The sequence below is a fragment of the Xenopus laevis genome, chromosome 7L (genome assembly GCF_017654675.1).
Source record: "Xenopus laevis strain J_2021 chromosome 7L, Xenopus_laevis_v10.1, whole genome shotgun sequence".
Lineage (NCBI taxonomy): Eukaryota > Metazoa > Chordata > Amphibia > Anura > Pipidae > Xenopus > Xenopus laevis.
The window spans coordinates 81,748,651-81,775,069 of NC_054383.1; the positions used below are offsets into that span (position 1 = coordinate 81,748,651).

The 26,419-nt window shown below is 38.5% G+C and overlaps 1 protein-coding gene across 3 annotated transcripts in view; it reads left to right on the plus strand.

The window, feature by feature from the left end:
* Positions 1-26,419, plus strand: part of usp2.L (ubiquitin specific peptidase 2 L homeolog) — a 53,538-nt gene that overhangs the window by 7,746 nt on the left and 19,373 nt on the right. The window contains exons 1-2 of one of the 3 annotated variants that reach the window (XM_018225778.2): positions 1,871-2,316; positions 23,938-24,617. In XM_018225778.2, the coding sequence (XP_018081267.1) occupies positions 23,979-24,617 (639 nt within the window). In that variant the 5' untranslated portion in view covers positions 1,871-2,316; positions 23,938-23,978. Of the gene's footprint in view, positions 1-1,870; positions 2,317-4,262; positions 4,359-23,937; positions 24,618-26,419 lie in introns of those variants that run through there. The other 2 variants (XM_041569235.1, XM_018225779.2) reach the window with 2 other exon arrangements.

Sequence of the window (26,419 nt, forward strand, 5' to 3'; positions counted from 1 at the left end):
TGTAGCTGTCAAATCTATCCCTGGGACATCGGGTCCTTGCGACAGCACTGCTGCATTATTTAGATACTCCATTTCTGATGTTGGTATTGCTTTAATTGGAAGCATTTTAGCAACACAAGTTTGATTAATGGGAAGTATAAGAGGTATTTGTGAACTGCAAGACATGTTTGTGGTTAATATTTGCATTATGTAAACTTTTGCTATTGCTAATATTGTACCACATCAGGAATGCCAAACAGTAGGCCGGATGTGAATTTATAATGAGTTAGAGCTCTTTTCATGTCCAAGGGTTTTTCCCTATCCTCTATAAAGATGTTACTAGAGTTTTAGCAACCAGATAGCTTCTTAAATTCAAACTAGAGAGTTATGGAACAAAAACCGAAATAATTCAATAACCACATATAAACAAATGAAGACCAATTTTCAAGTTGATTTAGAATATCACTCTCTACATCATACTAAAAATGTATTAAAAGTTGAACAGTCCTTTAAAAATGCTGAGGAACAATAAAATCAATGGTCTCCAAATGTCACATTAGCCTTGGTCAGTCTCAAAAAATCCTGAGAGGTTTCTGTATACAACATTCCCTTGTCCCTAAAGTTTGTACGAACAAACAAAATGTATCTATAAAAAATGGAAAGTTATTTTACAGAAATATCCTTAATTGCCAATTTACCTGCATGGTGAAGTGTCATAGGATGTGGCACATGGGGCTGTTTTGGTAACTTTAAAGGAAAACTACTCCCCTGAAATTGATAATTAAGCATCGGATAATTTATATAAAATTAAGTGGCATATTAAATAATCTTACCAAACTGGTATATATATTTAAGTAAATATTGCCTTGAACCACCATTTTGTTTCTCTGTGCTGTCTCAGACATCACCTGACCAGAAATACTGCAGCTCCAACTGTAACAGGAAGAAGTGTGGAAGCAAAAGACAACACTAATTGGCTCATGCGACCTAACCTAACATCTATGTTAGTTTGTTTGGTTTGTTTGTGTACACTGCGAATCCTAGGATACCAGGCGACGGCCCTTATTTTTTAAAATGGCAATTTTTTATTTAGGTTACTCAATGGCACATACTACTAAAAAAGTATATTATTAGGAAAATGGTTTATTTACACGAAGCAGGGTTTTACATATGAGCTGTTTTATGCAATATCTTTTTATAGAGACCTACGTTGTTCAGGGGGTATCGTTTTCCTTTAAGAACTACATCTTTAAATTGCCTCCATAGACTTACATGGCTGGCTTCTATAAGCTATTGTTGGGCAATAGTTGCCTAAAAAGCATCTATATGGCACTTGCTTGGTGTGCCATTTCCACTGGATGGAAGAAAATAAATTTACATGTGATATACGTTTAGCTCCTCTGCTTATATACTTAGGAACTACAGTCACTGTAATTGGCTTGCATAGTATTATATTATTGATAGTCATACTTCTATTAAGGTTCGTTTTATATGTTTAATAATCATGTCTGGTCTTTGTAAAGTGCATATTTTCTACTGCAGCTATGAATTTGCATGAGAGGTCCCTGTTATGGTTGCCACATTTCTGGGAACAAATACCAGCCTTTTTAAGCTTTTACCTTTCTCCCCTATTAATAACATTGGCATCTCGCATCATTTTTACTGGCCAGGATGGTAAGACATCAGCCAGGTGGCGGCACTATGGTCTGGTTAATAGGTCCCACCAGTCTGTAGGAATGGCCGGCGTACAAAGGCTCTTCTCTGTAGGACAGGTCTGTGCTTGTTCTCACAGGGAAGAGGAAGTCTCTGTGTGTTTGCAGCTAGTTCAATGAGCAGCATGAAAAGTGTTTGTAATCAGGGTCGTTTCCTAGGTAACAGGGACTCGGCAGCCATGTGAGACAGCGCAGCTCCTCTTACAAGAGAGAGAGACTGAGAGACAGAGAGAGAAAACAGAGGTGAAAAAGTGAGGTTTGTAAAAAAACACAGCAAAGGAAACATCAAACTTCTGAGACAATAGAAATAGTTCTAGAGACAGTTGGACTAGAACTAAACTAAGAAACCTTCTAGGGGAATATTTATTTAAGCTTGACGCTTGGATTCCAAAGTGAGGCCTTGGAGACAAGGAAGGACTATTTTCAAGAGTGGACAGCAAGAAGAGTAGAGAAGAGAGCAGGGCAGAGAGGATAACAGCCAATAAAGTTGAGAAAACTTAAGAGAAGCAGAGACAGGTGCAAAGACAACATGGAATAATATGACAGAAACAGGAATGTTGTATCCACTTTTCCATCGGTAAGATTTGGAGTAATAAAGAGACACACTGCTGTGTGACAACAAAGGGTGAGTGTATTTATTTACTTTTTTATTGGTAATAACTTGCATATTATTATCAATGACATGATATATGAGGAAATAATTGCTCAGAAGTGAGAAACTGGAATGCCTTGAGTCTAGCTAGATATTTTAAAGTCCACCTGCGATGGTTAACATGTGGCTGGGTTTGGATGATGGGGAAATATGTATGAAGGCATATAAGAAATATGAATTTCTCTTAACTACTTAATTATGCTGTTTGTTGCTATAATCAAATATTTCACTCTTTACCATTTCTTTGTTCTACTTACACAGCTCTGCTTATAGTTATTCTCATTCAGGTGAGAGTTTTAAACTCAAACACGTCTTTTACAATTCCTTACTAAGGGATTTCTAAAGCTAGATACATATTGGCAAAAACGGTCCCGATTCAGAAGATAAAGTTATCTCTTAACTTCTTGCATAAAGTGTGGAGTGGAAGACTGGAAGATTGAATTTGTATTGCTGTTGGCAAATCTGGCCAATTTGTTGTAAAACTGAAGGTCATAGTCATCCTAAATCTAATCAGAATCTGCTCATGTTGCATTGATTTAAATCTGACATTTTGGTCAATTCATTTGCCAGTGGTTATCATTGCCATGTATGATGGTGTCATGGGTGTTACATATACTCCACCTGGTCTTCTTCTATATTGTGAAGGTATGTGGCCAGCCTCCTTAGTAGCCCTGTAAACAATGTCTTCTATAAGCAGGTGATATTTGCCATTCACTGTGCGCTCAGTGGGTAACACAGAACACTGTGCCGAGTGGAGTCTTGTTTTTTTTTTTTGCAGATTGTTTTTAAAATTTTAAGGGTCCAACTCTACAGTCTACTACCTGCTGTTTAGTTGCTAAGGCTTACAGTCTTTTTGTCTATAAATAAAATTGATCAGCATTGAAGGTGTGGTATGTTGGCAAGTGAGGTACAATTCTAGAGCTCAGAACAGGGAGGGAGGCCTAATTAAAGTAACCTGGTATCTGCATAAACATCTTCTGATTTTACTTGTTCTTTCCTATTACAGTTACCAGTATCAACAGAAAGTGAAAACAACTACAGTAACTGGGATCTGTATTGTAGCATTGGTTACACATGGGATTCTAACTGGTCTATAAACAAATGCCAAATCTTTCTGCCATAGTTGAAATTTTTAGTTATGCAAACTGCAGTGCATTTTCTGTACCATGATGTTCTAACTCAGTAAAATTACCAATTCTTTGGATAGCACCCTCACTTAATTATGCTGTAAATTGAGTCCAGACCATTTATATCGCATAGGCCAGTGTCAGGAGCAACTGAAGTTAACCAAGTCATGGTGTGTAACTGCCACTAGTAATGACATGCTGTCAACATGTTTTGTAGCCTTCAACAGGCAACACATATAAGAGGGTCTGGGTGTTGTAGTTTGGGAAATCTTGGTCAGATAAATGCAGGGCTTATTTAATAGCGGGCAAGGTGAAAATAGCAAAACACAGGCACAAAATTAATTGTTTTCACTCACAACACACTCAACTCCATGAGGTACACCTGCCATTGAGAGGGGCAACTCTTTAAAATCTTGGAACGGAGCACATGAAGTTTCCCTTCTCTCTTTGGTACATTTTAGTCCTGTAATGACCATCATTCTGTTATTTCAAGAACACTCACTCTTTATGTCTATTCATGAGTATAATGGTTATATCATTTCCTATATTTCTGCTATGTCTGACACTTGCCAACTACTGGTCAGCTAAAGAAATGTGATTGAGAAATGCATTGACTTCTTCAGTCACGATACAGAACACAAACATTGTATCAATGCATAATTACCAAAGCACACATAAAAGTGGTTATGCGATGACACAGCCCAATGAATACTTTGCACTTGATGTCATCTTCCTTAGCAGCATGCATAAACTTTGTGTCTGGGAGACAGCCTGCTTTTATAAGACATAACTGCTAGCTTGTCACAAATGAATTTTAAGCGCCATTGATTGAAGCACATGGGAACACTTACTAGAAGGAACTGCTCTGGTTCATTCCTTCACAGAACAGTAAGTACCAAGACCACCAACCTCTTATTTTAAACAGTTGTGTTTCTGTTTGGATTGACATTCACAGGTGATTCAGTTCTACCATTGCTGTCCAATTAGCAGGGAAATATGGCTTGTTGATCACAGTGTAGCAAATTTATACCATATTTAAAGAGCAAAAGCTTGTTCTCTGTGTAATGTAAATGTGTAGCTAAAACATGTGAATGTCTTCTTATTTAAAGAGGCTCTTACCATATTTTATTATTTATATTTTATATCGGGTTATTTTTAGCCCACCTCACCATACTATTGCATTCAATAGTAGAGAAAATGTGGTAACATGTGGAAAGTGGTGTTCAAAAATGTATCAGTGATTATTCTATCCTCTTTTTGAAATAAAGATTCAGAATGAGGAGAGAATTGTGATCACCCAACACAAGCCAGGACAGGAGGCCTTCAGGTAGAGCTAGTTCTCTTGTTTCCTCTTCGTCCATGCCTCCCAACATTTCATCACTAAAAAGCAAGACAATTGAAACCATCCACATTGGTTAAACCCAATAACACACACAGACATGCTCCACTCCATCCAAAACCTCACCTCCTTTTCAATAAATCATTTTGAGGGCTGTGATTCAGAGCCATTGAGGGGGTATGCCTTAACATAGTGATCATATTTATGATTTCACTGGCCAAAAGACCAGGGCCAGGTTTTTCATTTAAATATACTGTAAATGTTTAAAAAAATTACAGAATGCACCATATTTATCGTTCTGTTTGTAATCAACTACTCCAAAGTGTGCAGCCAAAATGAATCCGAATTCAGTATTCACCAGAATTAAAAAATGATGCTTTTCAAATAATCTTTTTCATTTTTCTAAACATATAATTAGTGTGGTCTAGGGGTGGCATCTAGAGATGTCGCGAACTGTTCGCCGGCGAACTTGTTCGCGCGAACATCGGGTGTTCGCGCTCGCCGGAAGTTCGCGAACGTCGCGCGACGTTCGCCATTTTGGGTTCGCCATTGTTGGCGCTTTTTTTTGCCCTCTCACCCCAGACCAGCAGGTACATGGCAGCCAATCAGGAAGCTCTCCCCTGGACCACTCCCCTTCCCTATAAAAACCGAAGCCCTGCAGCGTTTTTTCACTCTGCCTGTGTGTGCTGAAGAGATAGTGTAGGGAGAGAGCTGCTGCCTGTTAGTGATTTCAGGGACAGTTGAAAGTTTGCTGGCTAGTAATCGTTTTGATACTGCTCTGTTATTGGAGGGACAGAAGTCTGCAGGGGTTTGAGGGACATTTAAGCTTAGGTAGCTTTGCTGGCTAGTAATCTACCTTCTACTGCAGTGCTCTGTATGTAGCTGCTGTGGGCAGCTGTCCTGCTTCTGATCTCATCTGCTGACTGCTGCAATAACAGTAGTCCTTGTAAGGACTGCTTTTATTTATTTTTTTGTTGTTTTACTACTACTACTACTACTACTATAAGAGCCCAGTGCTATTAGTCTAGCAGTGTTGGGGAGTGGGACTGGTGTGCTAATCTGCTGCTCCTAGTAGTTCAGCAGCACCAACTTTAATTTTTTTTTTTTAATATTCATTTTTTTTTATTTTACTTTTTTTTATTTTACTACCGCTGTAGTAGTGTATAAGTTGACCTTTTAGGCATTATTTGCCCTGTAGGCATTTTTTGCCCAGTGTGTTATTCAACCAACTGCCATCTAGCTGTGTGACCTTGTTCACATTCTGTCTAAATATCCATAATATTACCGTCTCCAGAAAAAACACCGGAGTGACTTTTTTCAAGCAGCCATAATATATTTTACGTAATCCGTATCCATCGCTGTATTAGTGTATAAATTGACCTTGTAGGCATTATTTGCCCAGTTTTTTTGGCCGCAGCCACTGAAGCACAGAGGCCAGAAAAAATATGCCATATAAATGCTGAAAATAGTCATTTTTTGCCATACGTTGACTCAACGTATATGGCAAAAAATGACTATTTTCAGCATTTATATGGCATATTTTTTCTGGCAACTGTGCTTCAGTGGCTGCGACCAAAAAAACTGGGCAAACAATGCCTACAAGGTCAACGTATGGCAAAAAATGACTATTTTCAGCATTTATATGGCATATTTTTTCTGGCAACTGTGCTTCAGTGGCTGCAACCAAAAAAACTGGGCAAACAATGTCTACAAGGTCAACGTATGGCGAAAAATTACTATTTTCAGCATTTATATGGCATATTTTTTCTGGCAACTGTGCTTCAGTGGCTGCGTCCAAAAAAACTGGGCAAACAATGCCTACAAGGTCAACGTATGGCAGTTGTTTAAAGAGAACAGTAGATTACTAGCCAGCAAAGCTACCTAAGCTAAAATGTCCCTCAAATCCCTGCAGACTTCTGTCCCTCCAATACAGAGCAGTATCAAGCAGATTACTAGCCAGCAAACTTACTATCATCTGTCCCTGAAATCACTAACAGCTCTCCCCCTACACTATCTCTTCCAAGCACACACAGGCAGATTTTTCAGATACATTTTTGCCCTTGATCCCCCTCTGGCATGCCACTGTCCAGGTCGTTGCACCCTTTAAACAACTTTAAAATCATTTTTCTGGCCAGAAATGTCTTTTTTAGATGTTAAAGTTCGCCTTCCCATTGAAGTCTATGGGGTTCGCGAACCGTTCGCGAACCGCTCGCGTTTTTGCGCAAGTTCGCGAATATGTTCGCGAACTTTTTTTCCGACGTTCGCTACATCCCTAGTGGCATCCCATCTCCCCTCCCACCGGCCTATGGCAGGCAGTAAGGACAGGATTTCTTTGTGCTCACCAGCTCTGCAAAATTTAACCCAGATTTTTAATCCTGAAGGGCACCATAGTTACATAGTTGGGTTAAAAAATACCAAAATCCGTTAAGTTCAACCCCTCAAAAATGAATCCCAGTGCACTACTACACACATACTTATACTGGCCTATCTATACACTCACATATATAAACTATATATACAAATTTCTATATTTATGTTAGATTTTACTATCACAATAGTCTTTGATATTATACTCGTCCGAGAAATCATCCAAGCCACTCTTAAAGACATTAATAGAATCTTCCATCACAACACCATACCAAAACCTCACTGCCCTCTCTGTGAAGAACCACATACAGTACACTGCTTCAAATGAAAGTTCTGTTCCTCTAGTCTAAAGAGGTGGCCTCTGGTGCATTGATTTTTTTCTATGGGAAAAGAAATCCCCCGATATCTGTCTATAACGCCCTCTAATGTACTTGTAAAGCTTCTTTTCTGAGTGTGAAAACAAAACCAGCCTTGACTGCCTACTATCACCAGTATATTTATAAATCAAGACTACATCAATATTAGGCTTATACATTTAAGGAATTTGTGTTGTGGTTTTTAATTTGTTTATACATGTGAGGTCATTTGGAACTAGAATATTTTTTTTATTGTGGTTGTAAACCGGCTTTAATTGTGTCACTTCCTTTTTGCATGCACATCAAGCAGTTGCTAAACCGCCAGCACCACTGTCTACATTACTGTTAACCTTCTGAAAGTGCACATTTCTGTTTACTGAATTGGGGATCCCGTTGTGTGTTTTGCCCACACGTCCAAAATGTTTGTGCCGGTAAATTGTATGAGGGTGTGTAAGCACATGTCCATATCCTTTCCCCAGCTTGGAGGTCAACTCACAGCCCACCCATCAATTTAAGTTTTTAAAACCATTTAATATATTATATAAATGTAATATACACACAAGCTTGAACCTGCATTTGGAGTTTATTGGATGAGTTTTGGAAGCACCTGAATAATAAAGGGGTTATTTATCAAAGGTTAAATGTTAGAGTTTTTTATACCTCAAATGAACTCGAATTAACTTGATTGAACTCACAATTCAAATGGTTTCTGATTTAAGAAAAAACTCAAATGGAAAAAACTTGTTTCAGTCATGAAAGCTGAAAACTCGAATGAATCGAGTTTACAGTGAAAAAAACTCATATCTCTCAAACTGATTGAGTTTTCAGGCAAAACCCCTGAAAAAACTTGAACCATGCAGGCTATTAACATCTTCAAATGGGACCTCTGCCATTGACTCCAACATGACCTCAAAAGGGTTTTTGATGGTGTATTTTTGGATTAGAACTATTTCCAGCTTCATAATAAATCTCAGAAATGTTTAGTTTTTTTAAAAATGTGGGTTTTAACAAAATAAAAAACCTTAAAAACTGGAATTTTCATGGAAAACAGAACTCAAACCTTAATACATAACCCTCTAAGTGATATATTATGCGATTGAGATCAGCTGAAAGGCAGGTAACTAGAAGACACTACATATTTTAGTTATACAAATTCATTAGTCATATGACCATTACAATTCACATGATCTCAATAACCAGGTTCTAAACAAAACTAATAACACACCTATTGTTTATTATTAAAGATGAGGAGTTGGGCACATTTCCCTGCATGTGTCAGTATCTTTTTAAAGTAGCAATAAAACCCTTTTGTTGTAAGGTAAGGTAAAGAAGCTATTTAAAGGTGATGTAAATACTTTTGAAATTCCTCATTATCATCAAAGGTAGAATTCTATGGTGTATTGTTATGTCTTTTTCTACTAGCAGAGAAGCACCCAAAACTGCCTCTGTTGTTTTCCATTCACTGTAATGGAAAGCTCCTACCAGCACTACTACTGATGCTTTTTAGAACATAAATTCACTATTTAGTGTTTTCAGACTGAAACAAGCTAAATGAGTGGCTGGTGTGCCATCAAGGCAACCATTAACAATAAAATGTTTTTCCAGCTAAATGTCAATCTTGACAGTTTTGTGTATGGATATGTCCCTGTTTCTGTGATCAGAGCTAGAAGCAGTGATGTAAATATAGGGGGAGCAGAACCCCCCACCAAAAGGGGTTCCACAGAGAGAAAGAGGGGCTTGTATGAATGTGTCCTGCCAGGTTCAGACTGGGCCGGTAGGACACCACTGCCCATACCCTGGCCCTAATGGGCCCCCTGCCAGCCCAGGCCCTAAAGAAAAGATGATGTGCAACAGCACAATGGTGTTCGCTCACGCAGGCGAAATGCGAGAGTTGTGGGCCCCCAATGTTCCAGTCTGACCCTGTGTCTTGCTAGTCCCTGTTCCTGGCCTACACGTGTGAGAAGTGTGACAAGTTTTGCCCCTGACTTCAAGTACATAGCTTTTATTTTCTAGATCTAAACAGCGTGTAAGAGAGTGAATTGTGTTGTGAGAGGGTGAAATGGTTAAAAATGTTTGTGAATTATGTGATGTTAATGAGAATTTTGTATGTAACACTGTGTAAATGGTTATCTCAATTCACTAGGTGGCAGTAGAGTGTTATTTGGGTGAGTGGCCAGCAGGTGGAGCTCAAGGATAAGAAAAGTGTAATTTATTCCCCATTAGCAGATGAGAGACACATGAACAGAATGAGGACCAGCACATGCAGAGGAAGTGATACAGCAGTGGCTGGGAAGCTGGGCAGTTATAAAAGAAGGCCACACCCTAGAGTTAGAGTCTGAATGGGAGGATGCTGTCTGAAAGGAGCAGTCCTGAAGAAGAGCTAAAACAGAAAGGAAAGTAAGATAGAATTTAGCATAGTAGTTCATAGTTTAGCAGGCACTAGGTGTCTGAGATAGGGAAGTTAGTATGGGTAGTCTTTTGCCCCGACAAGGAGCGTAGTCGGATTAGGATCCGGGGAATAATTCCCAAGATAGGGTAATAGTGGTGAGGTTGTTAGGCAAGAGAGGGTGGAAGTAGAAGACTTCAAGTCCAGGTGGCTGGTACCCGCCGGAGTGGTCAAGGGGCACTGGTCGAGTGCCGGATGATCGAAGCGGGGGACTGGTGGAATGGTGAAGGGGTGTAGTGGTGCACCGGATCACCGAGCCAGACCAAGGAGGACCAGCAGAGTGTGAGTAAAGAGTAACCCTATTGTAAACGCTGGGTAGTAACGCACAGACTACCAGGTCGGAAAGCAATTGAAAGGTTAAAGTGGAAATGGCAATTGAAAAGTCTGTTGGAATTTGTATATGACTGCCAGTAACATATCCGAAAAATAAAGAAGTTTCATTTTTTTAAGAATTGGTGTTCCGACCTTTTTATGTTTGGGGGTCTGTGTCAAGAAATTCCCCTTACATAATTTTGGCGCTGCTGTGAGCAGGGTTCGGACTGTGTTATTTGGAACTATACAGCTGTGAATTTGACAGTTGTTTGAAGGTGGCGCTGTTTCTGGTTTGAGGACAACAGGAACAGGAACTACGTTGGCGGCCATATTGTGTGGGGCATTTTCGCTATTAATAGAGCTGCAGGCGTGGACTTGGCGCCATTTTGAGTAAGCACTTTCTACTGACGAACGCAGAACTTTTTGTGAGTGTGAAAAGTGAGTGTAACCACGATGGATAAAGCCCTTGCCAGCACTCCGCTGATTGATACCGGCGGCAGATTTCAGTGGGCTGGATACTTTGCAGAAAAACTCACTGACCGTGGCAAGCTTCTTCTAATCCCCATCTGTGGCGGCTGCGGCGCTGAGCTGCGTTGGGGTATTGTGGAAATCGAGGGGCGCTGCAGGACCTGCAAGCGTAAGCATTATATGGGTCCCTTTTATCTGGAACAGCTACCACCTACCGTGGAGATAGTGGATCGGCTCATTAAGCAGCTAGAGTTACAGCCAGCTCCCGTGGTGGTCGCAGAGCCGCAGCTGCTACTGTTTACTGGACAGGAGCCTCCCGCACTTCCTGTAGGTACCGCTGTACAGGGTGCCGTGGCTGGGAAATCCATTCTACCAACTAACGAACCGGTGAAAGAGCCCCATCCTGATATACCACCGGCAACGGCCGCGTCTACCCCCACTGTGACGCAGCCAGATTTACCTACCACTCTGCCCTCCGGTTCAGTAGGCCCTACTGACATCGAGGCTAACTGGGGTGAGCATGCCGACTCTGGAGAGACAACTGAGTCCACGTGGCGCGAGGAGTGGGACGTGTCCGATGTTCAGAACGACACTGACACCCATGAGGAAGATAGCGAGATGGGGTCTGCGCCTGGAGCTATTCTCACGCTAGCTTTGACCGAAGCAGATTTCATGTTACCTGAGGAAGCCAGGGAATTTTGGGTTCTTCCAGGAGAAGCTTCCCCACGTGAGTTTCGCGCTATTTCAAAGGTGCAACGAAAGATCAATGTGGAAGTGCACAAGCGCTGGGTGTTCTTCATGCCCTATGCCCCGAGGTGGGTATACCAACGTGTCGAGACCCAGTTGCAGGAATGAATCAACCAGGATATCCTGCAATATCTACAACTCGACAGTAAAAGTCTACAGCAGCCTGATAGTACCGCTAGGCAACAGGCCCAGGAGCAAGTCAAAGGTTGTCTGGCCAAGTGGTGGTTGGGGCGCACAGTCTTACAACATCACGTGAGGAGTGTCTGCAAACGGGCTCCTGAACGTCACCTCAGCAAGGATGTCCTGGGGTTCGACGGCCTCAAAGTGGAGAAGCCTCATCCAGCTTACTATATCCCACATGAGGTGACAAAGAGTTGGTTCCAGCGCATGGTTTAAGGCCTAAAAGTTGATGCAATACTCTGCAGGTTTACAGTTAGTTTTTTTTCTGAGTCGTGTTGTAACGACAGTTGCTGGACTCTGCCTTCCGGGACTCTGGTAACAAATATTTTTGTTGAACTATTTTAAGTGACTTTGTTCAGTTGCACTATCTCTTCATAGTTATGGAACTATAAGACGGGACTCTCAACTTTCTCCGGAGATGACATTGTATTCCATAAGTATTAATGTGTTGTTAAAAAAAAAAATCTTAATAGTAATTTTAGTTTTCATAAGAAACGCCTTATGCAGATAATAAGGTACCAGTTGAATATAACATTTTCAGCATTTCATTACACTTGTCTTGACTATTTCATTGAATGCATGTTTGTACGAGTGTTGTGGTGCACGAGGACGTGGCACATTTAAGAAGGTGCGTGTGTAAGAGAGTGAATTGTGTTGTGAGAGGGTGAAATGGTTAAAAATGTTGTTTGTGAATTATGTGATGTTAATGAGAATTTTGTATGTAACACTGTGTAAATGGTTATCTCAATTCACTAGGTGGCAGTAGAGTGTTATTTGGGTGAGTGGCCAGCAGGTGGAGCTCAAGGATAAGAAAAGTGTAATTTATCCCCATTAGCAGATGAGAGACACATGAACAGAATGAGGACCAGCACATGCAGAGGAAGTGATACAGCAGTGGCTGGGAAGCTGGGCAGTTATAAAAGAAGGCCACACCCTAGAGTTAGAGTCTGAATGGGAGGATGCTGTCTGAAAGGAGCAGTCCTGAAGAAGAGCTAAAACAGAAAGGAAAGTAAGATAGAATTTAGCATAGTAGTTCATAGTTTAGCAGGCACTAGGTGTCTGAGATAGGGAAGTTAGTATGGGTAGTCTTTTGCCCCGACAAGGAGCGTAGTCGGATTAGGATCCGGGGAATAATTCCCAAGATAGGGTAATAGTGGTGAGGTTGTTAGGCAAGAGAGGGTGGAAGTAGAAGACTTCAAGTCCAGGTGGCTGGTACCCGCCGGAGTGGTCAAGGGGCACTGGTCGAGTGCCGGATGATCGAAACTGGTGGAATGGTGAAGGGGTGTAGTGGTGCACCGGATCACCGAGCCAGACCAAGGAGGACCAGCAGAGTGTGAGTAAAGAGTAACCCTATTGTAAACGCTGGGTAGTAACGCACAGACTACCAGGTCGGAAAGCAATTGTAAGGTTAAAGTGGAAACGGCAATTGAAAAGTCTGTTGGAATTTGTATATGACTGCCAGTAACATATCCGAAAAATAAAGAAGTTTCATTTTTTTAAGAATTGGTGTTCCGACCTTTTTATGTTTGGGGTCTGTGTCAAGAAATTCCCCTTACAAGCACTATTATATTATATTACAGTGCAATTTAGTTTTGGGCTGGCTAATTTGCTGAGATTATGTTCACAAAATTAAAAGTTTAATTTAATTGCCTTTATTACTTTTTGTAATCGTCGTCATTTATTGATATAGCACCAGCAAGTTTTATGAAGAGCTTCACATTAATTTATAACAAACAGTGTTATAACAATAGTGTAACAAACAACACTCAAGTAAACAGTTTAAACATGAGGATGTTGAATACAGTTGGTGATTGTTTATGATGGGTTGAGTGTTTAGGGAGTGTTTGAAGGGGAAAGAAAAGTTAATGTAATGTCTTACATGTAGTGGAAGGACATTTCAGACACAGGCAGACGTTTGAGAGAAGTGTTGCAGGCCAGCATTAGATGAGAGTGATGAGAGAAAAGGGGAAGGGAGACACCAGCTAAATGTGGAGAGGTGCAGACTGGTGGGAGGCTAGTTTTATTAATAGAATGAGGTAGGTAAGAGGGTAAGGCAAGCCAGCTGCATTAAGATAGAGGTTTGGGAGGGAAGGGTAGGGAGTGCAACCCAATTAAAAGTGAGGTGTGGGTGGGAGGGGAAGGCTTGCTAGCTCAGCTGCTTTAGGAGAAATGTGTGGGCAGGTAATTTGGAGGCAATTGGTATTGGAAAGAATGCCATGTTAGGTTAATGATATGGATGTGGAGAGGATATATAAACTGATTACATTAGAAAGGTTGCAGGCATAAATAAAAACAATATATATATATTGTTTTTTTCACAGAGGTGTGGATGGAACTGAGTGAGCCGAAGGCTTTTTATTTTTTCAATAACATCAAACCAAGTTGGCCATTACATTATGGTACTAACACTGTTTTAATGTATCAATGACAATTCATTTAACTGGTTTTTGCTCTCAAAAAATGGAAAACATGTCTTCTTTTACATGGCCTGTACAAAATAAGGAAAAATATTTCATCAATAGAATTTCAGACCCTTAGTTTTCAAAGACTACAAAACGCTACAAAGTTTTCAAACTTTCCACAAAATCATATGTGTATTTGCATCCCTTAGTGCCTATTAGTGGTGCACGTGTGCCCTGCCTCTTGTGCTAAAAGCAGAGAGCGAGCACATCACATTTGATGCAAGGGAGCCCTGTATTTAACAACTGTATATCTTGCAGCTCTATTCCAAAAGTGCAAAGTGCTTCACCTCCAGGGCACAACCTGTGGAGTAAAGGAACAAAGTATAGAGAATTTTTACTAAATTACTAGTAAATTACTAGTAAATTACAGAATGCGATTTTGTCAAATTAGTTTAATAATATTTTTTTTAATGTTAGATCCAACAAAAATTAAATGTATTTTTTTGTTGTAGATGTATAAACAGTGAACACTAATTCAAATGCTTATTTCTCTGGTCAAATGCTGTGGCTGATGCCCCCTATTCAGTTAAAGGGTTTGTTTCTTCCAAACACTTTTTTAGTTCAATTGTTTTCAGATTGTTCACCAGAAATAAATGTGTTGCCCATAGACCAATGCATTTCTGCAAATTTTCGCCTTTTCGCTAATTGAACCGAAACGGGTCAGATTCGCCCACCACTAGGGGGTTATTTATCAAAATCCAATTTATCTCATTATTTTTTTAAATATACTCTGACCAATTCCGCATGCGTTATTTCCCCTTACTTATCAAAACATTTTCCCAAAAAATTCCAGTTTGGGAAAAAACTAACAAATCGTGAAAATCATCAGAAAATTAGAATCGTACCAATTTTTCAGACTTTCCTCCTGAAAAATCAGATTTTATCGGATTTTTGCCTGAAAAACACGAAATCTTTGGATATCAGAATCAGGTTCTAGTTTTATTCACAAAAAAAATAAATTTTCTAGTAAAAAAAAAACATTTGCACTTAAATAAATATCCCCTAAGTGTAAAGGCGTTTCAAATGCATATTTCTTGATCATCTGTACAGACAAAAAAATACTTCTTGAAAATCCCCATTCTTCACAATCTATTTCAGAATAAAAAAAACTAGATTTTTCCAGATTTATTATGCCTCAAAGCTGCTAAAATCCAAAAATACTCCAGATAAAACCTGTCAAGGTCAGTTTTGCGCTTGAAAAAATCAATCAATTAGAGGTATTCCAGGTTATTTTTGTCATTACTCAATCATTTTGAGTATTAAGGTTTCCCCCCTATTGCATTCAATCAAGTTTTTTACATTCATTTTTTTTCATAAATAAGCAAACATTGAATTGTGGGTTTATTCGAAGTAGAAAAAATCTCACAAACCTCAAAAAACTCGACCTTTGATAAATAACCCCCTTAATGCACACTGGGAGGCACATTTATCAAGGGTCAAATTTCGAATTCATGTGAGTTTTCAAAACTCCCATAAATTTGACTAATCTAAATTTATTAATAAAATCAAGTTTTTCCAGCTCAGATGAATTTAAACGACCCGAAAACTCGAATACAATTAGATCAAACTGAATCAAATTGAATGTCAGGAAGGCTGCAAATATCACCAAATTGATCCCTGGACCTCTTATGATGACTTAAACAGCAATTCGGCAGGTTTTAGGTGGTAAATAATTGAATTAAAATTCTTAAACGGCCAGAGTATGATAAATCTCGAGAATCTAGTTCGAATTTTTTTTAAAAAACTCTAATTGAGTTTGGATAACTCCCTAGTCGAATTTGACCAAAAAATTTTTTTTTGAATCTTCAAATTTCAATTTTCAATTTGACCCTTAATAAATCTGCCCCTTACTGTCAGGTTTGGACTAAGATTCAAAATAGGCTCTAGCATTTCAGATACACAGAGGCCCAAACAGCGCCCACCAGCCCAATAAATAGTGACTTTCTATGGCTACTTACAGCAGCCCCTCTGGCATTTGCCAGAACCCCCAGGCCTGCTTACCATGACAGAAAAATGAGTACTAGACAGCTGACACCTATGTTAAATATGATTATAACTTCACCTCTGGCTGTAGAAAACTAAACCTGGATGTGTGTGCTGAGAACTGCTAATTTATTTGTGGGACCTATATACTGTCACTAGAAATGTGAGAAGAGGTATAGAAGAGAGGGCAGCTGGGGTTGAGAGAAGGCTGCTAAATCACTCACAGCCCCGCCTGAGAAAAATCATGCTGTTATGTAGTTCTTCTACTCTGTCACTAGAGGGAGATTCATATATATTCAACATGTAAGTGACAACCTTTATTTGTACCTTTTATTGTACAACCCACAGGGCTGCACAATGCAGGGGGGAAGAAAGGCCATGGCAATACAAACTGCATTTGGAGAAAGCAATATTTTTTTTTTTTTACTTTTACTTATGATAGCCTCTTTATTGAAATGTTTATTTTTTTTAAATGCTACATTATTTGTATAGAGTAGAGTATTTGTATAATGGAGCCTGGTACTCTCCCTGTGCTGTTGCCTATAGGTCTTACCTTTGCAGTCTCATTATGTTTTTCTTCACTCAACTAGATAAGAGTACCTATAGATTTATAGAGGTTCAACTTTACCAGCTGTTTGGCTAAATTATTTCAAAATTGTATTACATAACAGTCCAATGGGCCTTAAGCTAATGGTTACAAAAATAAAGCAGTTGGGGAAAATTAAAGTATAATTAGAAACAACAAAATTTTGTGGATTTTTTCATCTGAGCACCCCAGTTTCCTTCTGTTCCTCTTACCCTTCCGTTTTTTCCAAGCAATTTGCTCCTGAATTACTGACCACTGCATGTGCGAATGTGATAGGGACTTTAGATTGTAAGCTCTACTGGGACAGGGACTGATGCAATGATGTATTAATCTCTGTAAATTTCTCAGATATATGTTGGTGCAAAATAAATTAAATATAATAACGTAATCTCAAATTCCAGATCTCAGCATATTTTGCCATTTTGCAAGGCCGTAGATCTCCATTACTAACATAGATGTTAAATTGTACAAGTGCATTTGCCTGGAACAACTGCAATGACTTTTTATTCAATATATACATAAAAAAGATCTGATTGGTTGCTGTGGGCAACTGCCCTTATGCAGTTAGCATATATTCTAAGATACTAGCTTCCCATGGAAATGTGCAAAGGAAATATACTACCATTCTTTTGTTTTATAAGTTTAATATAGTGAAACGCTTGTATACAAGTTATTATATTTTCATTATTGATTATATACCGACTTTCAGGTTTGGTAGCTGACTCACATAAAAGCATATCACAGAGAATGCTGTCAAGACGAAAATGTTTTACAGAGCTGGAAATCTCAAAAACTCTTTTTAAAGGAGAAGGAAAGGTTAAAACTAAGTAAGCCTTAACAGAAAGGTCCATCTAAATATACCAGTAAACCCCCAAAGTAATGTTGCTCTGTCAAAAGAAACACTGCATTTCTTACCTTCTATTGTGTACACATGGGCTTCTGTATCAGACTTCCTGCCTTCAGTTTAAACCTCATTGCCCTGGGCATGAGCATGCTCAGTTTGCTCCTCTTCCACCCCCCTCCCTTCTCTGCTGTAATCTGAGCCCAGAGCAGGGAGAGACTCAGGCAGGAAGTGATGTCACACCATGTTAATACTGCAGCTCCTATCCTAAACAAACAGAGAGTTTCTAGAGCTTTTTACTCAGGTATTGTAAAGCATTCTACAGAATAAATACAGTATAGCATTCTAGCTTGCACTATTGCAGCTAATCTATTGGCAATAAAATGCCTCCATAGCTTTCCTTCTCCTTTAAGTAAATGAAGTATGGAACTTTGTGTTGTTCTATCATTCTTATTTCCCAAAGTTATTTTTCACTCATCAGAATTATACATACTATTCCATTTGATTCCATCTGTGCACAGTGCTTAATGTATCCCTAAACACAAGTACATTTCAGTAGCCATAAGGAGAGTGCAGGGGTATGAAGCCCCATGCCTGATTTTCTAGTTGACTTAAGGTGTGAAGATCCAAATTATGGAAAGATCCATTCTCCAGAAAACCCCAAGTCCTGAGTATTCTGGATAACAGGTCCCTTAGCTGTATTAATATGAGTGTTCCATTAGTAGATATGCTGTACTCACCATATTAGAATGGGATGTTATAAAACTGCCATATTAGTGGTTGGTTGGCCTGGCAGCCAAGAACAAATTATTGCACTGTTAATCCCTTGATTGCTTTTTTGATTTGGTGTGCAGGTCATTGCACATTGCAGAATGAAGTTATATTGGAAAAGGCCATAATATGATTGGTGTAGCCTCCTACATGTTATGATGCATGCTTAGCATTGTTAGTTTGGATATGACATTGGCTTAGCATTCTTAGTTTGGTTATGACATTGGCTTAGCATTTTTAGTTTGGTTATGACATTGGTTTAGCATTCTTAGTTTGGTTATGACATTGGCTTATGTAATCTTTTACATAAATGTGTTTAATTCTGATACACATAAGATATGATTAAGGAGACGTTAACAGATCTTCATACTTTATTACAAGATTAAAAAATACAAACAGCGTCCATTGTAGTCAGGTTAGATAAGCGTATTTAGGAAGCATCACATACATTGTTACAAGAACAAAGGTACAAACCAGGTTGGAAGCACTACTTGGAACTGACCATCTTTATCAACATTCCATGTCACACACAAACTAGCCTTACATGTACCAAAAATATCAATTTAAAAAGTGTATAAATAAAGGCAAAAACAAAGAGCAACTTGAACTGATCCACAGCTTTCTGCCTGCTACTAAAGAAAAGTTTTATCCCCATTAATGGCCAAAGAGGGAAATTAACCTTTGCTCAAATAAATTAAAAGAAGCCTGTTTTTACATGAATCACAGTTACTGTATGTTAGCTTCCCAGGTCCTGTCATAAAAGCGCTTTATTGCTCCTCTTACATACTTCTCAGGAGAGAATTCCCAAGTGTAGCCTCTAATAATCATAATGTTACACCCTCTGACAGTTCCTTGCTGCTCTGTGAAAGTGTTTCATCATTGTCTCTGTCTTCATATCTTTATCCTTGCAGAAACTCTATAAAAAAGTCAGCTGTGGCAACTACCATGGACAAAATCGTAATCCTTAAATTTTGGTTTTATATATATATATATATATATATATATATATATATATATATATATATATATATATATATATAAATATACCTGTTATCCAGAATTCTCGGGACCTAAAGATTTCCAGAAAAGGGAGTCTTTCTGTAATTTGCATTGTTCTGCCTCCAATAATAGTTAATTACATTTTAGGTAGGATAAAGTACAAGGTGCTTTTTTATTATTATAAAGAAAAAATGTAATCATTTTTAAAAATGGGAGTTATTTAATTATCATGAAGTCTATGGGAGATGGCCTTTCCATAATTCGAAGCTTTCTGGATAACGAGTTTCCGGATAACGTATTCTATACCTGTACTATTACACAACAAAATATCAATCAAAAGGTTAGAATTGCTTGCTTAAATGGAACAATTTGGTAACAACATACATGTATTTAAGAGCATTCTGGGTAAAGGGTTTCTGATATTTTGCTCTCCTTACAACATGTGCTCTTTTCTCCCCCCCCCATTTCTTATTTCTTTCAGACAAGAACCAAAACATTCCCATACCCAAAATTGAAAAAAATTCTATCCACTGACAAAGATGTAGAAACTAGACAATAATAGATAGAGAAGAAAAGAAAATGAAAAAAACGGCCAGATATCCATAGTCCAATGTAAACGATTCAGTAAAAATAAAACTGAGTAAAAAAGATAGGCTGTGCAAAATCATAAATGTTTTCAATGTAACTAGTTAGCCAAAAATGTAATTTATAAAGCCTGGGTTGACTGGATGTCTAACATAATAGCTAGAATACTATTTCCTCTCTGTCCTCTTAAGCTAGCCATACATGCAAAGATAAAGTCATACAACATAGCTTTGTATTGTGTGATTTTCGGACCGTGTGTGGATTGTCCCGACATTTTTCGTGCCATGGCGATCGGACGTTTAGTCGATTCGACAAGTTAGACAATTTCTGTTGGCTAACGGTAACATCTCTACATGTATTGCATATCTGACTATATTTATAGTTTATTGTCACTACTTTGGACATAACTTTTTGTATAATTGGCCATCCTTATGACCCTCTTTCCTATGTCTTATTAACATACAACTTGCTAGGTACATGAATCCCTCATCCAGTTCTGCCAACTTAAACTTTATCCTCATCACTACACCATACATCTTGGATCTGTTCATCTCCTTCTCACTCTTATTTCACATAAACACTTGTAGCCCTTGTGGTTTCGCCTGAGGGTCACTTATTAGCAAGAGAACTGACACACCATGAACAACTGCAACAGGGTCAAAGTAGCACTTGGCTTTTACACATTTCTTAGAGCTCTGCAAACCACTGTTTCCACAGGTATAGAGCAAGACTATCACATCACAGTGCATCTTTTAAAAGCTTTAATTATCCATACAATAAAGGTGGCCATGCACAATAAGATCTGCTCATTTGGTGAGGTTGCCAAACAAGCGGATCTTAACCCGATATGCCCACCAAAGGCAATGTAGTATCGAGTTAATCCAATAATAGGCTGATTTTTGGCCTGATATTGATCGGGGAGACCTGTCGGAAGCCCCCTCACACAAGCAGATAAGTTGCCGAATCAGTCTAAAGGGCCACCTTAAGTCTTCCTTTTGAAATACCAGCTGACCATTTAAGTGGACAAGAATCTTTTTCCAAACTCAACAAGCCTGCCTTACCGCACTTGTAATCCCAATATGGTTATGAACAGCTGATCCTCTCCCATGTCTTTAACTCCCTCCTAACAACCCCAAATACATTATGCACTTCTAATTAACCTGATCAGCAATCCTCTTTGTGCTTTCCACCTTTCCCCCTTTATTATTATTACTGGTATTAGTAGTAGTATTATCACATATTTATATAGCGCTACCATATTCTGCAGCACTGTACAATATATGGGCGTATACATTAAACATACAGATTACATAGAAAGTAGCCAATAACCAATACATCAGGTAAGTAGGTCCCTCCCCAAAGGACCTTACAATTGTAACCTAAATAAAGAAAATTCACAGTATTGCACACACTCCTGAAGCATAAAGGTTTGAAATAAAATACCAGCAAGTTTAGTATCAGTCTGTTTCCCTACTGAAAAAACTGCTGATTCATAAGTTAAAAAAAAAAAGAACTGCACAAGCCACTTCACTTATTCAGAGCTTGAGTGGAACAGCATTTTGTATTTTATGAACTCCCTTTACCTGAAGTTCCACTGGCTGCCAAAACATATTGGGCGGTAACTGGTTCTCCCATCTGTGCAGGCTGTACTGGTGACATCCATACTGGCAGTGCCAGATGAACCTAATCCTTCTCTGCTGCTTTTTCCCCACCTCCTCTTCTTGACTGAAAATCTCATTTCCTTGAACAATGGTTACTGTATATGGGGATAAGTAGTATTCCCTGCTCCTGTCTTGCTTGTCACGTCCTGTGTCCAATCCTGCTTCTCATTTGGTTTTTGCCTTCTTTGTCTCAGCTCTTTGCTTAAAGGAGAACTAAACCCTAAAAATAAATATTGGTAAAAATTTCATATTTTATATACTGAATTTACTGCACCAGTGTAAAGTTTCATCCTCTCAGTAGCAACAATGATCCAGAATATCAAACTTGTCCAGGGGGGTCACCATCTTATAAAGTGTCTGCAACATTTACCTGCTCAGCTCTGAGCAGCTGTTAAGAAGCTAAGGTTAGGGGTTGTTGCAAATTATCAAGCATAAAATGAGGTTGGCCTGTAATATAAGCTGATGCTACAAGGCTGATTATTAAATTCCAATGCCAGTTTCACTAGTTGTGCTGCCATGTAGTAATTATCTGCATTAATTACTAATCAGCCTTATATTGTGAAATTTATATTCTATGTGTACTGTATATTGTGAGTTGGTCCCTAAGCTCAGTAACTGACATCAACACAGAGCATTGTGCAGTGAATCAGCAGAAAAGAACATGGGGGCAACTGAGGCTTTTTTGGAGGCACAGATCTTCTCTGCTAAAGGACTGTGGTTGCCTTGGGCTGGTATAGAAGCCCAAAAGATAATGTACAACATTTCTAGCCTACTTCTTTAGTTAAGTTACAGTAGTCCTCCTTTAAGTCACCATGTCCATCAGAAACCCGAAGTCCCCTTCCTGGCTCTTGCAGTCCCTTACTCCCCTTGGCTGGGTGCTCGTGCACATTAAGCATGGTGGGTACAGTGAGTGAGACACTGTGCTTATTTAAATACACTCAAATCTTGTAACATATCAAGAATTGAAAGCATGTTATCCAGTTTCTACAAATGTTTCCTGCAGTGAGCAACTGCTGTGGGCCTGTGGTGTGCTAACTATTACAGATCTATCTTTTAACAAAATCTTAATATGTCACAAATGCCCAAGGACAAGCCATTCCTGGAAATAATTTTAGGATGTAGTCTTATATAAGGTGCAATTACAGGATTTCAGCAGCACTGCTAATCACTACCTCACTAAAATGACTTGGTGTTCTCATATTTCAATAACTGATACTGCAGATTAGAATAGTGTGTAGTAAGGCTAGCTCTTCTGCATTACTGTTGAGATCTAGTGCATGCATTTTTCTTTATCAATTATTACAGTACAGTGCTAAAGTATTCTATACATTCACTAAAATTTAACAGGGAATTAGTCAGTGTGAACTTATGCACATGATGCATAAAAAATGTAATTTAATCAGAAAGTTGTGTCTTATTATCTTATATCTTTTTATAATCTGTGTCTTATTGTGCACTAAAAAGAGATACAGTCTGTTTGTAACAATATTTACAAACATTATTCTTAAAGGGTAAGTGGCAGTATATTCCCTCCTTCAACATCAGTACAATACAACACACTTTTTGTTTATTGTTTTAATCAAGAAAAATCGACAATTTCTTGAACTAAAATCAGCCAAAAGGTTCTTGAGAGCAACTCTCGGCCTAATGAACTACTACTTACCTGTAAGATATAACACAACAAATATAAAGAAGAAGGTGACTTATACAGAGCTCATTACCACTATTTAATGTTAATCTGGCTAATACAAAAGAGGAGTTAATGTTTGCCCTTTACCTTGTACAAAAAAATATAGATTTTTGAATGTAAACAATATGAAGAATACCATGTCAGCATAAGTATTTTATTTATGGAACTGTCCATTTACTGACAGACTGTTTCCTGGGCACTATAGGTGAATGCTCTTTTATTATATGCAAGAGGCATATACACTTCAACCTTCTGTAATTTACAGCCTTATAAATTGCTTTTCTCCAAAACATAATATAATTAACAGCTGCTTCTGACATCAAATGTATGTAACTGTTTATAACTTACTGTTGATGCAATTGGTGACATTGGTAAAATACACCACCAGCATTGTTACAGAGATATGAGTAGGTTTCATTTCATTATATTTTATTATGTTAAATAGTAATTTCTGTTTAATATAAGATAATTTTACCTGTATCATAAGAGTTTATTTACACAGACATAGATCTCCTGGGTGGATTCTATCATTATCAATTATAAAAGGGTATACTGTATATAGAAAATGATACTAGTTCCATTCTTGGTAATATGTTGAAAATAAAGATAGTGTCAGTTTTACAATGTGGTGTGTTTTACAGTGCTTTCATTGACCATATACTCTTTTCTTGTAGCCTATGCTGGTCTGTTCCCTTGATTCCTCAGCACCCACAGCATGTCCCACTCATCCTCCACCCTCAAGAGATATACAGATACATCTTATACCAAAAGTTATGGTGGATACAGCTCATACACCTCCAACCTTAATTCATCCTACATTGACCGTGATAAACTCCCATATAAGACAAGTTATGGTAGCTCATATCTGTCCAGCTCCTCACATCTCAGATCCTACCCGGAGTTGGAGCGAAGCCTTCCTCGTCTAGATGTAACTAGCAAAAGGAATGACATTGTGGGACGTTCTACATCTAAATATGGGACAAGTAATTTCCCAACATATTCCTATGGCTACAACTCAACATATTCTCCTGTCACCTCTCTGACACGTAGAAAGTCCTCCAGTCACACAGACCTCTCCCATGGACTGTCAGAGTTGCGGGCTTCTGATACTTACTACTCTCCCAGTCCAGCACTTACATGCAGCCGACTTGAAGCAGAAGGAAACTATCGGGCTTCAAAAACCACTAATCTCAGTGAAGTCAGTGATGTCTATGGGAAAAAGAGGGGGATCACCAATGGTTATGGAATTTCCCGTACTACTTTTCAAGACCCAGCACCTTCCTCTCCAAGGTCTAGTTCACGCTTCCTTTACACCTACGAGAAAAATGAGGAATCAAATGGCAAAGAGGAGCAAGTAAGTAGATTATTTTGGTTAATGAAAGCATGTAGAGTAGGCAGTATCATATGCACCCTAAAATGGAATTTACCTCACTCAGCTATAATTAAACTGCTTTATTTCTGCTCTTATGTTTCACTGGATAGTTTTTATCAGTTTATCTCTCGGTACTAAATCAGCTTGTGGCCTTTGGCATATTTTACCTTGTCTTCCCACATTTTATTCTACTGTCAGCTCTCTTGTTTGACTGCCTTTCCATATATGTGCTTCCTTCCTTCTTGCATGGCAATTTCCTGTGCTTTATGCTATGCCTTGCTTATCTTTCTGAGTGCTGGTACCTAGACTGGATCATAGAATTGATGGGATAGGTGTCAAATTTAAATTCATAACATTTTTACACAGTGTGCACTTTAATGGCCCCAACAACTTTCCGTTCATTTAAATGTCATATATTTACATTTCCTGCATTTGCACCAAATGCATTTGTTGTTCCAGGCTGCTTAAACAGTGTCTGATGTATAGTAGAGTTCACACTACCAGCAGAGAGGGAGAGGGAAAAAAGTGTGTATGTGTGCAACAGTTTACATGACAGTGTGAGTGAAAGAAGAGTTGAAAATATTTTGTTATAGTACAAAATGAAGATATGTTTTGTATATTAAAGGTCTTTAGTTGGTGTCATTTTAGCACTGTACATATTGTAAAAAGAGTTATTTTATGCAATAGGGTGAGATTATTAAGGTACAAATCAGTTCATGTGCAGGTGGAAAGAGAATTCTGGACAGGTAGGTGTTAATTCTTAAGTTATGCATATTGACTGCATGAACTCTGAGCATGAACAATTCTCCTTTCTAAATATCATTAAAACTAGTTTTTAATATCATTAAAACTAATCAGGTTTGAGGTTGTAGATGAGCCATCAGGGCAGCACCCAACTAAGCACTGACTTTTGTCCCTGTGCTTTACCATTCAGCTATCACTAGCACAAATGTACTAATCTCCTCTCAGGTAAAGTTCAAAGAATAATAAAAGCTGCCACACCTAGATTTATTAGAAAACCATTAGGAGCCACTTGTGGACTGCCAACCTCACAATCAGCACAAAATATAAGGAATGAGGTGCGATATACACTTTGTCCACACTGACATATTCTGCAGAAATGTAGAGATTATATATAATTTACAGTAATCCCTGCAATATTAGTTCTTACAATCTAAATTCCTATGTCCAAACACGCTATGGTCAATTCATCAACCTGTATATTTTTGGACTCATGAAGAACCCACACAGACACAGGGAGAACATACAAACTTTGCCTTTCTTAAAAGAGAAAAGCCATGCACTTTTGCAGGAAGGATGTATAGCAATAGCAATACCAAATAACAATAAAATGCAAGGATGTTTTTTTTTTAATTTTCCCAGTAATGTTCTAAAAATTAGCTTTGTATTTAGCTTTTTTCTGAATATTTTCTCAAGAGCTCAGTACATTTTACTTCATTTTTTATGGAATTGGAAGCTGCTCCTCACACTGAAAGATTACTGTGTATATATATATATATATATATATATATGTGTAGGGCAAAATAACATTTTTATTTGATGTTTTGAAGCTTTTCTAGCCATTTGTAGTGCTGATACGTATTCCTCCATTGAAATTTGAATTTGGCGCCGTATGCAAATTAGCCTTCGCTAGCGTAACTTCGCTTTAATTAGCGAATCAACGCTAGCGCAACTTCGCAACCTTACGCTACCCCTGAGCGCAACTTCGGATTTTAGTGAATTTGCGAAGCGCTGGCGAAACTACGCCTGGCGAAGTGTGGCGA